The 14,865-nt window shown below is 38.4% G+C and overlaps 4 protein-coding genes across 8 annotated transcripts in view; 3 read left to right on the plus strand and 1 right to left on the minus strand.

The window, feature by feature from the left end:
• si:ch211-161h7.8 (thiosulfate:glutathione sulfurtransferase) overlaps positions 1-898 on the minus strand; it is a 1,968-nt gene extending 1,070 nt beyond the window's left edge. Inside the window, exons 1-2 of the mRNA XM_044175754.1 lie at positions 694-898; positions 55-177 (exon numbers count right to left, since the gene is read on the minus strand). Of these exons, the coding sequence (XP_044031689.1) occupies positions 55-177; positions 694-862 (292 nt within the window). The 5' untranslated portion in view covers positions 863-898. The remainder of the gene's footprint in view (positions 1-54; positions 178-693) is intronic.
• The window catches only part of qtrt2 (queuine tRNA-ribosyltransferase accessory subunit 2), a 66,203-nt gene extending 60,210 nt beyond the window's left edge, over positions 1-5,993 (plus strand). The window contains exon 10 of the mRNA XM_044175751.1: positions 5,774-5,993. The gene's annotated coding sequence lies outside the window, so the exon portion shown is untranslated. The remainder of the gene's footprint in view (positions 1-5,773) is intronic.
• The window catches only part of LOC122866297 (cystatin-A1-like), a 25,995-nt gene extending 14,279 nt beyond the window's left edge, over positions 1-11,716 (plus strand). For 3 of the 5 annotated variants that reach the window (XM_044175755.1, XM_044175759.1, XM_044175756.1), the window contains exons 2-4: positions 10,581-10,663; positions 10,756-10,857; positions 11,049-11,716. In XM_044175755.1, coding sequence (XP_044031690.1) covers positions 10,581-10,663; positions 10,756-10,857; positions 11,049-11,177 — 314 coding nt within the window. In that variant the 3' untranslated portion in view covers positions 11,178-11,716. Of the gene's footprint in view, positions 1-1,465; positions 1,722-4,955; positions 5,026-10,580; positions 10,664-10,755; positions 10,858-11,048 lie in introns of those variants that run through there. The other 2 variants (XM_044175757.1, XM_044175760.1) reach the window with 2 other exon arrangements.
• LOC122866298 (cystatin-B-like) lies at positions 5,298-7,309 on the plus strand. The gene is made up of 3 exons (XM_044175761.1): positions 5,298-6,020; positions 6,146-6,247; positions 6,985-7,309. The coding sequence occupies exons 1-3, from the start codon at positions 5,949-5,951 to the stop codon at positions 7,111-7,113; spliced, it is 303 nt and encodes a 100-aa protein (XP_044031696.1). The 5' UTR covers positions 5,298-5,948; the 3' UTR covers positions 7,114-7,309.
• Positions 11,717-14,865: the final 3,149 nt, after the last annotated feature.

Consider the following 14,865-nt stretch of genomic DNA (forward strand, 5'->3'; position numbering starts at 1 on the left):
AGAACCCATAGAAAACCCACTCTTTTCCCACTTTGTACATGTGTAAACACTCACGTGGGATGTTGACAGCATCTGGAATGCGTCCAGCCTGGTATTCATCAGGATTTCTCACATCAAATAGCTGAATGTCACGGTTGGACAGCATGGTCTTCAGCTGTGAGTAGGTCACCACTGAAGCTGAGGCAGAAACATAAAAGATTAAAAACCCTTTAGCATGAAGTTTAAATTCACCCTTTGCCAAACTGGACCCTTTTTACTGATGCCTGTAAAAACCTATAAACTCACCATCCAGTGATTTAGGAGTAGCGTGTTAACTTAACTGTATGTAGCATGTAGTGCTGGTCAGTGTTGCTGTAGCTGTGAGGATAAACCAGAGCTTTCCCTACTGACAGACAACTGTTGTTCATTTGAAACAAAAATACCAGAGTCAACCAAAGTCTCAGTTTCAAACAATCACGTCAGCCTCTAATAATGCCATAAACATCTACAGTAATAAGGCTACATTAAATATATATATAGTGGTAAGCAGTCAAATAGCGCTTTAAAATGACATTTCACAACTATAATGGAATATTACGACACCCAGCAGATTAAAAATTAACTGTTACGACACTCTGGCACGTAGGCCGACAGGATATAACTACTAAGGTGATTCCTGTTGGACACACACCATGAAATATGTTTTAACTTTACCGCTGTCCGACGCTTCTCCGCATTTTGGACTCGAGGTTGTAAAAGCCCGAAAAACTGAACCAAAACTCGGGCAAGACCTGCGGTTCACTTCCGCAACCACCTGGCAGACGCTCCGTGACAGCACACAGGACAGCATTGTGAAGACAAGTGCACCGTGAAGTGACGACATGACCGACTGATGACACTGAGGCTGCGTTTCATTAGTAGTTCCTCTTCCCCTCAGCCCTCGGTATTACGTAACAGCGCACGGACGCACGGAGGCCACTCAGAGAGCAGAGGGGGCGGGGCAGGGGGCGGAGCGGGGGATTTAAATGACACGCACCTGTCCTTGAACACTTCCAGCTCAAACTATCATGAATGGACTGTCAGTTATTGGCTCAGCGCTATACTGCTCTTTACAAATCATCAGAAATATCAGATTTCAATGAGGCGAAGGCGTCTAATGCGGATAATTGCATTGTGTAATTAGCTGCATCAGTTTCTGATTTAGACATTTCTGTGTGTGATCTGTATCATGATTATCATAACTATTATTGCTACGTTTACATTTCCCATGCATTTTCCCATGTGTTTCCAAATAATGTTAAACTGAACAGTACAACAATCCAAGGACATTTTTTTTTATAACAATTAGTTATATGACATTTTTCAGTGAAATATCAAGACATCAATGAGATTTTCTTAATAAAACATCTGCTAACTAGGCAACAGGATTTTATGTACATTACTGCCATCCAACCATGCATGTGTACACCAAATGCATAACTGCAATGCATTGTGGGTGATATACACCTCTGAGTGAACATGTTGTTGACTTGCTCCCTCAGCCCTCCGAGGGTCGATCTCACCAAGTTCACTTCAGTTTTTCAGACAATTGGAAGGACACTTGGATTGTAAGGACAGTGCCGAGGGGAAGTCTACGAGGGCATGTTGAACGACTATTGAAACGCAGCGCGAACTCGCTCACTGGCGTCTTTCTTCTTCTTTACAAATGTCCCACTCAACGCTGCATCTGCCGCCATCCTCAGGTTGGAAAAGTTTTACCAAAATCTACCCATTATGCTGATTTTAGCATCAAAGTTATCACAATATCTGCATGTTTTAAGGGTAGAAATTAGTTACCCAGTTCAAACTTCATTCTCATCCCCCAAAAAACACCTGAGAGCGCCACAGGAATCATTCCTGCCTGTAGCCATCAAACTCTTTAACTCCTCCCTCTAAATGTTAGTCTATATGACCTTAAGTCCCTAAACTGGACATTGGATTATTAACATCACTGCAATACTTGAAATATTGTGCAATATTCTCTGTTTAATACTCCTGTGCAATATACTCTGTTTTCAGTTTAATATTCCCTATTTATTGATATTTATTAATCCTTATATTACTGCTGTGCAGTATCCACTCTTGTTAATCTGCTACACTTAACTTGACAGTACTCATTATTGCACTATTACTTACTACTTATATTATTACATTTTATTATACCGTACTATACTTATCAACCTGTAAATCCACTTTTGTACTTCACACTTATTTTAGCTTTTATACTTTATATCCACTTTTGTTCTTAATTTATCTTAGCTGTATTATAGTGTATTATATTTTGATTTGCACATCTCTTATTTCTTACTAGAAATAATTGTCTCGTTGTGGACTCATTTCATTATTATTTTTATTTCTATTAGTACTTCTATTCCTGTGTGCATTGACGTGATAGTGAGCAGCTGTAATGAAAGAGTTTCCCCTCGGGGATCAATAAAGTATTTCTGATTCTGATTCAGAATGACCAGAATCTCAATCAGCCAATAAGATTTTAAATACCTGTTTTCAGTGTTAATCCAGCCTTCAGACATTGTTTCTCCACCCTTAAGACCTTGTAAAGATTTGAAGGTACATTATTTCTAATATATTTTGGTCTATCACACATTCTGCCATACACATCCAGGCTTTAGCAACACAAAAGCGTTGTTGGCGGACACTGCTTACAGGAGTTAGACAGCTGTTTAATTTTCTGTCATTTCATGGCAGCCTGAGATTTGCTGGAAGAGTGGCTCTGTGTCCTCTGAGCTTTGTTTCTTAGCTTGAAGCCAGTTAGAGTATCCTAACCTCAGTGAATTTGTGCTGCTATCAGCTGGGATTGGAGTCGAGCAACAAACTTCAGAAAATACCCAGAGGGCTTCAGCTTGTACGGTTTTGTCCATGCAAATCTTCTAAGTCAGTTTCCCACCAAACAAAGCCCAGAGACATTTGGATGACTGAACTCTTTCCAGCTTTAGATGCTGCTCAGATCTCATATACACATATGTTTGATCTACAGTGGTCTTCTGATCCCACTTTTCTGCTTTAACATCTTCACAAACTTGAATAGTAATATGGTAGATAATATGTCAACCTCTTTCAAAGAAAGACAGTCCAACCCCCTCTTTAAAAAATACAGTGTTACATTCGGTTGTGCAATTTCCTTCGACTTTCACCTGGGGAGTTTCTCAAGGAAGTGCCTCTTGCAAGGTTTCTTCTTTGTAAACCACCTGCAGATGTAGGATTATTGCATATAGCTTAATTTATCGCTCCCCCGTGGGGAGTTCTGCCCCATCTGTTGGCATAATTCAGTTCAGCCATTGTGAGGTAATATTTTTGGATATTTTCCCATAAGATTCTTGTAGCCTACACTTGCTTTACCTGGTACAGTCTGAGCTGAATATACTGTACAAGATAGATTTGAGGGGGTAAAACATTTCTGCTTGTATATTTTTCTCAGATTATTGCTTTTTGCTTGTAGAAAACTCTCTTTGTGAAGCTTTAATTAGGCCCAGTGGGGCTTTGAGCTAAATGCTAACATCAGCATGCTAACATGGTCACAATGGCAATAATAACATGCTGATGTTTAGCAGGTATAATGTTCACCATCCAACATTTGCTAAACACAAAGTACAGATGAGGTTAACAGGAATGTCATTATAGTTTTTCAGGTATTTGGTCATAAGTATTGGACAAATTAATACATTTTTGAGCTGATGGTGGCACTAGATGTAAAGTTAGAGGATCACCAAAGTCATTAGGATTAATCATCTGGGAAACATGAATGTCTGTATTAAATTTCACAGCAATCCATCCGATAGTTGTTGAGATATTTCAGTCTGGACCAAAGTGGTGGACCGACAGAAATGTGCAACATCCCCAGAACCATGCTACTAGCATTATTATAAAAAGGTATTAAAACATAGCAGTCTGAGAATATTATTGTTTGGTTGAACTGGTTGCAATTCATAGACATATGCAACATGTGATGAGGGGTCATGAGTGGGTTTTGGTCGGCTGTAAAAGGTCCGGTATCAGTGCAGTAGGGAATTTGATTGAAGGCTTTTTCTTCTTCTTTTAACCAGACTACTAATCTCTGCTCCCTGCAGATTTCTCTTTCGTAAAAACTGAATCCAAAGAATCCATTGTTCTGTCCGTCTTGCCATAGATTCTTTATTTGCGTCAGCAGGAACCTATTCAACACAAAAGCCTAAAGACAATGTTGTAAAACTAGGTCAGGTGGCTGAATATAGAACTGGGGGTATTTTATTCTGTTTTACACTGATGGATCAGTTTATCCTGAATTAGGATGTTGGCCACAGCTGAATTTCTTACTGATCCTGGATTTGTCACACTAGTCCAGCAGGTGTCCTCAATGGGTTTCCCGTTTGCTTGTTTGTAGGCTATGTCTCCATCATGCCTTGGTCAGAGCAGATCAGCCTTCCTTAATTTATTTGGTCACACTTTAGTCTATTTTACGGTACACTGTATCAGATTAGACCAAAACTAGAAATAATATGTTCTTTACTAGACAGTAAACAAACACAGTTAATCCCTATTTAGACACCATACACCTAAATTATGCTTTAATTATGTAATTAAACCTTTCTTTAGAGAAAGACTCTAACAGCCTATTAGACTATATTCCAAAATATAACCTTTATAATAGTTGCACACCTCTGAATAGTTCTGGGAGGGTAACAACAGTGGGTAGAGCGGAGTTCTGTTGTACTGTATGTATGAATGCTTGAGGCAGAATTGGGTTGTGTGATTGCATGCATCAGTGGACAGGGCTCCCTGATCTTGCCAGTAAGATTTAATTAACTTCTCTAGAACTGGAAAACCAGATTATATGATGGGAGTATTGTATGCCTTCCAAGCCGGGTGGGTGTTAACATATATGGAAAGAAAAGCAGATCAGAAATTTTATCCAATCTTAGATTCCATTACAGTCAGTACACATGCTATTTACAGACGTCTAGGAAGGCTTTCCACATAATTTGGCAGAGGTTCAAATTTCTGAAGATTACCGTAAGTGTTACTTTTAGAAATTGGTATGGCTCTCTGCTATATTTCTATAAAGAAAATGTAACCCATATATGGATACATTCACAAACACTCGCATTGTGTGTGCATGTATGTGTGATATGCACAGACACATGCGTGTAACAATGATGACTAATTCTGGCTTATAAAGAATAGAGGATGAATCCTTTCCTCTGGACCATTGAATGACTTATAGCCTGTCAAAGCTGTTGTTTCAAAAGAGGAATTTGAAATCTGATCCTTATCCTATAAATTTAAATTAATCATCCATGGTCACAAAACCTGTTCAGTGAACGTATGGAAAGTTTTTTAAACCATAACTGTGTGGACGAGGGTTTTAACCCTGATGCTGTATGGCCTACTGTTTATTTTTGGGAGCTTTGTATCTGCTGCACACTGATAAAAAAGGAAATACAAGAAAGAAGAAGAAAAGCTTATGAAGCTGTTTAGTTAGTGCATGACTCATCTTTGATCCTCAAACCCTCCACACCCTGAACCCCCACGTTTCTCCATGACATTCTCCAACCAGCAGTGTGTTCAGCTGTCACATCCAATCCCTGCCACGCCTCGGACTAACCCACATTGCCGAAAAAAGGGAGAACAAAGACAATAGTTGTTCAGGATATTTAAATATATTTTTAGAAACTTCCTTCCTGATACCTTACATGATTTAAACTAGAAATATAAAAGCAGTTTATATGGTTATTTACAGAGACTGTATTTGTTGTTTTAGTCGTTTTATGACATCGTTTGACAAAGCAAACCCCCCTACACCGATGGTATAATCGTATGACGATCGAAAATACAGAATCATGTGATTTCCTGACTCAACTTGAACGCCTCGCTGAAGTGGACTCAGTCAGTTTCTTTCGTCTCTTTGCTCATTTTCGCCTCTAAAAACTGTCACAATGCCGATGATGTGTGGAGGGACTTCCCCGCCAATCGAAGCGGACGAAAAAATCCAGAAGATCTGTGATAGCGTAAGTAGAAAAAAGCAATATTATTGGTGCACTTTGACTTTCTTCCCTCAAAACTATTCACACACACACACAGTGAGCGGGGCTGTGTTTCATGTTGATGTTGCTGTCCCCTCATTGTTACTCAGGTAAAATCACAGGCAGAACAAAAAGCAGGGAAGACCTATGATGTTTTCACAGCCAAGAGCTACGCGACGCAGGTTGTGGCCGGGACCAACTACTTCATTAAGGTAATTATTGTTTACATGGCAAAGAGCACAATAAAGTACTGTGGCCCGAAGTCCTGAAAGATTATTTTTTGTAATGTTGTGCGCACAAGATAATCTTTCAGGACTTGGGGCTTTTTCCATGACTGGAAACGACTTTTACTCTGTAGCAACAAGATCAAGTGAGATTTAAAGCGGTTATAATCAGTATTTTTAATATAAATAATGAATCACATAATTATTTGTATGTGAAAGTGGTGGCTTGTAGTGATGAACCCACAGGGAATTATCACTGGAGTTCCCCTCATTTCTGCGAAGATTTATAGCGACTTTCAACTATTGTTTTGGTTTTCTGGCCCCCAAATTTAAAGTTTTGGTTCACTGACTCCGCCCTGGACTCTACCACTGTACACTACCTGTGCAGCACCAAACGGCAGACAGACAATGTTAACATCACACTGGTGAACATAGTGGAGCATTTAACAGCTAAGGAGCCAGATATTTTACTCAGGAGTTGGTGGAGACAAAAACAGAGCTAGAGGAGAGTGAATATTACAGTACATTCTTCAGGTGGACAAGAACGTGACTCCAAATAAAGGCTAATGTTGCTCAGTGTATTTAAGCAACAAGTTTGCCATGTTAGAACTTAGAAGAAGATATGTGTTTACAGCTTCTTTCCGCTTCCTCCAAGTGGCCAAATAAAAAAACTGTGAATGCAATGTTTAAAGATCTTCTGAAACTCTACTTTTACTTCATTGCAGGTTCATGTGGGAGGAGACGATCATGTTCACCTCCGTGTTTACGAAAAACTCCCATGTTATGGAGGAGACATTGAGCTGAGTAATATGCAGCATTCCAAGAGGCATGATGACCCTGTTGAGTACTTCTAATGGGATCCCAAATCAAACAGCAGTGCCTACAGGCTGCAGTCTCATTATAATCAGATTGCCTCAACATATAATACAATGTTATTCCCATTGTTAACATGTAATAACATACTGTAGATCATGCTGTCAGGAGTAGGTAAAAATGGAATAATTTTGTACTAAATGAATTAATAAATTAATCAGATTTGTTGCAATTCTATTAAGTGTTGTTTTTCTTTCTATGGTGTCTGATTTGTGAAATAGCTGCAGGCCAGGGTGTATGTCTTTAGCTGGCAGACAGTGTGATTAAAAAGTGTTGCACAAAGTAAACATCATACAACTTCAGTGAAGATCTGGAACAAGATTTTCCACAATACATGTGTGATGCTGTCATACAGTTTGAAATTTAATGACTAAACCTAAAGGGTCACTTTAAAAATATGTCTATGTGTCTATGTTTGTAGATACTCACTGCCCGTTTCATTGAAGTACCATAGTTTTTTTTTTTTTTTACTAATCTCTATTTATCTAGGGAAGTATCACTGAGTGCAGTGCTCTATTTTTTTTTTTTTTTTTTTCGGATTACACACCTGAAAGTGAACCAATACAACCAGTCTGATCTGATCTCCAATGTATTAAGGGTCTTGCTCAAAGGCCTCTCAATGGTGGTAGTAAAGGAGGGGCAGGGCGCTCAGATTTATCCTGCTGGTGCAGTGATCAAAGACATTTTCAAGGTGTGGGACCATGATATCTTACAACAGGTAGTGTGGCATAGCTTAGAACTGAAAAAGGAGTGCTGTGATCTTTTTTCCAACCACACAAGCATTCAGTTACAAAAAGTGCAACAATAATAATGATAAACACTGAACACATATACGACAAGAGTTTTCTTGCTTGTTCATTCCCAATATGGTCAGTCGCTTAAGATTATTAAAATAATTCATATGATTCTTTACACCAAACAATGTATCATTCAAAGGTAAATTAAATTAGGTGCATTATACATATATATTCTAAGGCTTCAGGCTTCATATGCACCTGGTGACGACACATTCAACTGTATCTTAAACATTGAATGTATTTTTTGTACGGGCAGTGAGCCACCCAGCCTTCAATACATTTGCATGGGTCAGATAAATACGTCCATTTTGTCTGAACAAAGACACATTGTGTAAGCTAAACCTTTATGAATCCCACCCACTGCACTGGAGGTGAACCATGAACATGATGACTGAGCAGTGTGTAAAAGACAGCTGCTGGATTTTTATGGTATGAATATGAAAGAAAAACTGTTGAATTTCAACCTCTTTGTAAATGTCATGAAGTTTCAATTCACAAGACAATTATTGATGCACTTAACAATCATTTAATTACTTTTTTTACAAAGATTTTTCATATTTTCAATTGCCTAATTTAAATGCATTTCAAGCAATCTATTGATATATTTGTTTTATTATAGGTATACCTATCAACCTCTAATCAACCACCATTAATACCACTGTCTATAATTATTCTGATACACAGTAAAGGCTACATACTTTCACAACACAGGTAAAACCACACAATCGCATTTATATTCTGCACTCAGGTGCTCTCACAGCAACTAAACTCTCTCTACAACTTTGTGCCTCTATTCTTTGAACTTCTCTGGCAGAACAATGAAAATATTCCTCGTTACAAATCATTTGAATAAAATCAGCTCAATCCTCATTATCAGAATAAAACACAGGTCTGTGAAACATCCAATTTAAGCAATCGTTCCAAGCCAGACCAAATCCTGCAGGCCACGTAGTCAGAAATGTTGAAACTGTTGACTGTACCACTAACCACACTTGAAGTAACTTGAGTCACACTGCAGCTGTGCTGAGCCACATTAGGTTGTGTGTCAGCAGTATTTGTGAATCCCTGGACTTCATGTGTCAGTCACATCCCTGATCGCTGTTAGTACCATCTTGTGACTGCTGTTCCTCTTTGTTAAGCACATGCTGTATGGTTTTGTTACCATTAACAGATGAAACATCTTGCAGATATTTGATGTTTGGTCCAGCAGTCCTTTCTAGATATCTTATCTCTCTGATGATACTTTGTAAACTCATATTATAATGTTTTTAAATATGACAAATTCTTTAAACTTGTGTTCCATGAAGTGTTCATATTATCTGTTTTTTGCCCTCTGGAATACTGACATGCATGTGAATTAAAGTGGCCACCTTGGATTATTCTACTTATGGAAATTGAATTCCTCCAACAGCCACTAGTTTAAGAACAGGAAAAACTGGAATAAGTAACATCTAATATTGACCCTAACCCATTGTTTCACACTTGTAGCTTCCTGAAAGTTTGTGTGGCTGTAAACAAAAAGGTATAAAATCACAGCACTCCACCCTCAAATTGTAAGTCACAACAATGCCACACTATTTGTTTTAAAGCATAGCTGCACAGCTTAAAAACGTTGCTTTAAATCTCAGAAGTGAAGAAGTTTCTTTTGAAGCCTTCCTGTTTGAAGAAACAAAGTTCAAATAGATTTATTGACAAAAAGTCATGAGTCAAAGGTTAAGTTTTTCACTGATAATGTTCCACACAGGCTCTATCTGTGGTGTGGCTGCCAGTTATTCAAACCTTGTAACAGTGTCATCTATTTTTATCCATCTTGTTGTGTTGTTGTGGGAATCTTTCAGTGAACTTTGAGGGAGTGTTGAGGACTGTCAGAGTAAATAATATCCTACAGACTTTAGTGTGGAACTTCAATGATATTGGCAGGAAATGCCAATAAACACCTTAAACTAGAAATCAACAGCATCGGGACTTAAATTCATTACCAGGTGACAAATTACAGAGTTGGTTAACTAACACTGAATTAGTGACTAATTAGTGATTAACATGTTGGGCAACATGTTGGTTTGTCAGAGAGAAAAAAAACTCTGGAATAATTAAAATCTGTATCTTATCTGTATGTAGGACTATAAGACTTGATGGGCAAATATGGCTAAAAATGCTGTTGCAAGATGTTTGACTCATCTCAACTCGAAATGCAAGTAACTGGGGTCATCCTGAGGTCAGGATATGTGAAAAGCATACTACTCAGTATCAGCCTCTGTGGGCCTTTTAGTTTAGCAGGTCAAAACATTTGAGTAGGAGGAAATGGATGTCCTGTCTTAATGGTGCACGCGTTTGGCATCAAAATAATACTAATCTTTGAATTTTATGTCTGGATGACCCTATAAAAGTGATCAAAATCAAAATGATAAGATTTCAAACATTTCTGACAATCCCACAATGTAAACTGGAATTTAGAAAGGAATTCATAACAGAGAAACAAAACTAACCACAATCATGTGAGGGCTGTGGTCACACAAGTAGCTCCACCCAACTTGTAGTGGGTCACTTTTCAGGTGTGTCCAGGGATGGTTACTTTGTATAAATACATGTGCATTTGATAAACAGTTTAAACATTTGAGACAGACAGTTGACTTCTCTATTAAATTCAACAGACCTTGTGACAATGGCTGACATCCCTGGAGGATTCACTGAGACAAGGAATGCCACTGAGGAAATTCAGAAGATTTGTGATCAGGTGAGCTTCAGTCTTCCTTCATTCTTCACAACCTCCACACACACAACTCTCTAGTCTGCATTTACATCACATTTTATTTCATTCATACGCAGGTGACGTGCCAAGTGGAAGATAAGACAAAGAAGAAATATGTGGAATTCAGAGCAGTTAAATACAGAAGTCAGGTTGTGGCTGGAGTAAACTACCTCGTCAAGGTATTTAATATTGCGAAATTGTTTATGAGAAAGAGAAGTAAGAAAGCCTCAGATGTGTATATATGGACTGAATTAATTGTGACATCCAGGTGGTCGTTAAACAGATCCCTGATGGTAGAAGATCCTGACTGCTCAACAACACAAGATCAAGATGAATATATGTATTTAGGTGTACGATCTCTTCTCTGCAGGTTAATGTGGGAGGATGCAGTTACCTTCATCTGAAAGTCTTCCAAAACCTGCCATGTTATGGAGGAGAGATTGTGCTGCGTGGTGTACAGGAGGACCATCATGAAGAAGATCCCATCGTACCTTTCTAATGTGATCACACAGCCTGTTTCAACTGCTCACTGCCTCCAGCCACATAATGAAATTCACTGCTTCTTTCTCCTGTTATAATTATACACAGTAGTATTCCTTTACAATAATGTTATAGGCAGTGTTTCATTTCCAATGTATCAACACACATACAGTATGTGAGGATATTCAGCTTTGGAAGTGAGAAAGTTGAATTAACTATTTTGTAAAGGAATAATAAAGAATGCATCAGAAAATGAGGTTCATTGTGATTTTTAATTGCAAGTGCTGCGTGTCAGTGAAGTCAGATTTCTTGCAGGCCATGTGAGTACTTGGTTAGAAAACAATGTGGGACAACAAAATGTCACAGATATGCCAGGCCTCATAAGCACACCAGTCACCTCAGTATGTGTCCGACCGTGTTCACACGTAGGACTCTACATGCCGCTTGGTATAACAACCCTGTGTCTGCTCTCTCCAGCGATCCCCGTCCTCCACGCTTCAGTCTCACCATACCCACTCTGTATTTGGTTGTACTCCAATAAAGTGCAATCTTGTTCAACCCGGTGTCCTCTGCAAGTCTGTACCGTAACACAAAAGGCCCTTTCATTTTTTTTTTTACACTTAAAAACGGCAAAACTGCAGAATGATTTTTGTGCAGGAAATATTCATACTCTGTAAAGCACAATTGAGGTACTCGTACTTTATTTGAGTATTTTCATTTTATGCTATTTTATACTTCTCCACTGCTTTTTGGAGGCAAATATTGTATTCTTTACTCCACTACATTTATTTGACAGCTTTAATTACTAGTTACTTCACATATTTAGATTATTAATATAAAATATACATTAGCTAAATACATTTGTATAAATAAAAATGTATGGTATATTATTAAAGATTAAGTTTAAAAACAAATTAAAATTAGCCCCACCGTTACCAGCTGCAACATTAAAATGATGTACATTAATGAATGATTAATTGTAATCTAGTAATATAAGATATATTATGTGTGGATTACTGCTTGCATGACCTCTGGTTTCTCATTGGTAGACTCGTAGTAAAGGCCAGTAGCACCAGGCTGGGTGGAGTGATCCTGATGTGGGTGTCTAAATATTCTGCCTACTCTTTCTGACAGAGAAATCTCTTCCCTGATATCTGGAGAGACTCTGGACAGGATGCACAGACTGACAGTCTCTATACTATGATATTATACTTTTATCGTATGAGAAAAATATCATAAACTCACTGTTGAGTAGCTACAAAAGAACGTATGTTAATATATGATATGATAAATGAATACGAAGATAATTTTGGGCACACCACAAGGATACGAGGTGTAAATACAACAGAGCAAAATCATAAATTACTACATGGATATTTTGAAGTAATATTTGAAATTACATGCTAGAATGTGGTATTACTAAACTGTATCACCTATATGTTTTGAGTCCTGACTGAGATATTAGAGGAATATTATTTTACAGGGCTTAGAATGATAAACTGTGAACTAGTGTTTTTCACTAGTAGGAATTATTTCTATAATTTCTATACTGTGTTTATGGACAATATTACAGATTATATTATTCAGTGACTGAGGAAGAGGGCCCTGCCTGCACCATTCCAGCAAATGGAAATAATTTTAATGTCTAGTGCATACATTTATACACATTTTCCCAAATTCAGCCTGACATATTTGGTATCTTTAGAAACATTGGGATCTCCGCTACAATTTAAAATAGAGTTATGTGGGTTTGAATAATGTTCAATGGCACAGCATGAGTTTGTAAAGACTAGCCCACAGGCAGGTCAGTGGGGTTGGAGAAGTTAAAGTTTTCAAGTATGTAATTTATCTCTGGAAAAAAACATCAACACAGTCTGTATATTCACAGCCGAAACAGAATCATGTTTAAATTCAGTAAATAATATTGAGATGTAACCCCACAAATCTATGTAAAATACTCTGTCAGAGTGGATCTTCTTTCCACACATAAGGAGGACTGAAACAGCTGCAGAAGGGACAGTGTTATCTTAAAGCTAGGTAATATATTTCAGTAGCATTGTTGTCATATTTGTTGAAATTCTCTTTATATCCCAACAGCAATCAATAAATCAAATGCTCTGAAAAAAAAAGAAAAATATTAGGTATCTGTGGCTGTCGCAGGACTGCAATAAGCCCACCAAATTATTTCATTTGGCCTGCCTGCCTGTGCACACTCCTATGCCCTCATTGCACATGAAAATGTGTTCTTGGAAGGAAACCTGAAGGGAGGGAGTGGGATTTTTTTTTCACAAAATCTTAACAGACCTCTGTTTATCTTCATTGCTTCCGTGGGAAAATGTCTTTGTCCAACCCTTTTTCATCTCACTGGCTGCCAAGACATACACCCTGGCCTGCAGCTATTTCACGAATCACTACCACAGAAAGGAATGCAACACTTGAATCACAACGAGCCTGATTTATTTAAAACCCCCTGGGGTCTAAGCCATTTTTACCTATTTTAGGTTCGCCTGGTCTCCTTGTGTAATAGTGCACAATAAATCTTTTTTTTTCAGGACATCCTGGGGTATCAGAATATGTATGCTGCAGTGATGTCACATGAATGTATACAGTTGTATAAACATGTGCTTGTGGTTTGTCTAATTGCATGTTTTCTTAAGTTGCAGCGCGTTTGCCCTTGTCGGCCACCGTACTTAAACCTAACCATAGATTCTTTGTAAAGATGGACAACGCGTCTCCACTTTCTCCTGTAATGAAGCCAAAATATCCCGGATACGGGCGCAGCCATCTTGCGCCTTTGGCGTAATTTGGAGCCAGAGTCTGCGCAGTAGTGATCGGGGTTGGAGCCGGTATCAAGGTCCCGTCCATGCACCGGGCCTACTCTATCGCGAGCAGGGGAAACCCCGTTTTTATAAACATCAAATAACTATTTAAAACCAAACTTATCAGAAAAACTAACACTTGAACATACATCAGTGTGATAAGAACTACTAGAAAATTTAATTTATTTGAGTTTTTAGTTTGGCCCATGTCCCATCCACTAATATTTTTTTGGCTTCACTTTTAGGGAGGTGACCAAGCCCCCAGGAAGTGCACTGGGCTTTGACAGTGGGTGGCCAAATTGTGGAATTACAACTTCAGGGTCCATCACGTGATGCAGAGAGGCCCAAAAATACTTTTCCCCATGGACTTACATTGTGAAAGAAGCTGCTGTTAAGCAGTTTTTAAATCACGTTTACGTTGAATGTCATTAGTTTTGCAGGTATTTGGTCATAATATTTTTGACCTGATGATGCTAGATGAAAGGTTAAGGATCACCAAAATTATTACAACTGCCCATGGTGGGACATGAACATCTGTACTAAATGGCATGACAATCCACCCAACAGTTGTCTAGATATTTCACTCCACAAATATCAACCTGTTGGTGGCGCTAGCGGAAAAGTCAGAGGCTCGCCGTTAGGATTTGTCATCTGGGAACCATGAATGTCTGTACAAAATGTTATGCCAATCCACCCGACAGTTGTTGAGATATTTAGTCTGGACCTAAAGTGGTGGACCAACTGACCTGCGAACTGATCCCTGAATTTGCATTGAATCCGTTCCAGAATTTAAGACAGAGCGGATTAAACTGTCCCACTTAGATTCATTGCATGTAGAAAACACTGAGTTCCAAAAGACTCACAAATGATTTAAATCACAGACAAGCG

This window comes from Siniperca chuatsi, linkage group LG19, assembly GCF_020085105.1.
Source record: "Siniperca chuatsi isolate FFG_IHB_CAS linkage group LG19, ASM2008510v1, whole genome shotgun sequence".
NCBI classification, from domain to species: Eukaryota; Metazoa; Chordata; class Actinopteri; order Centrarchiformes; family Sinipercidae; genus Siniperca; species Siniperca chuatsi.

What these genes read in the sequence shown, in the direction of transcription:
- LOC122866298 (XM_044175761.1), top strand. Translation starts at nt 5,949, where the DNA reads ATGCCGATGATGTGTGGAGGGACTTCCCCGCCAATCGAAGCGGACGAA. An exon ending in TCCAGAAGATCTGTGATAGC is followed by an intron (nt 6,021 to 6,145) that starts GTAAGTAGAAAA and finishes ATTGTTACTCAG; the next exon opens with GTAAAATCACAGGCAGAACA. An exon ending in GGACCAACTACTTCATTAAG is followed by an intron (nt 6,248 to 6,984) that starts GTAATTATTGTT and finishes ACTTCATTGCAG; the next exon opens with GTTCATGTGGGAGGAGACGA.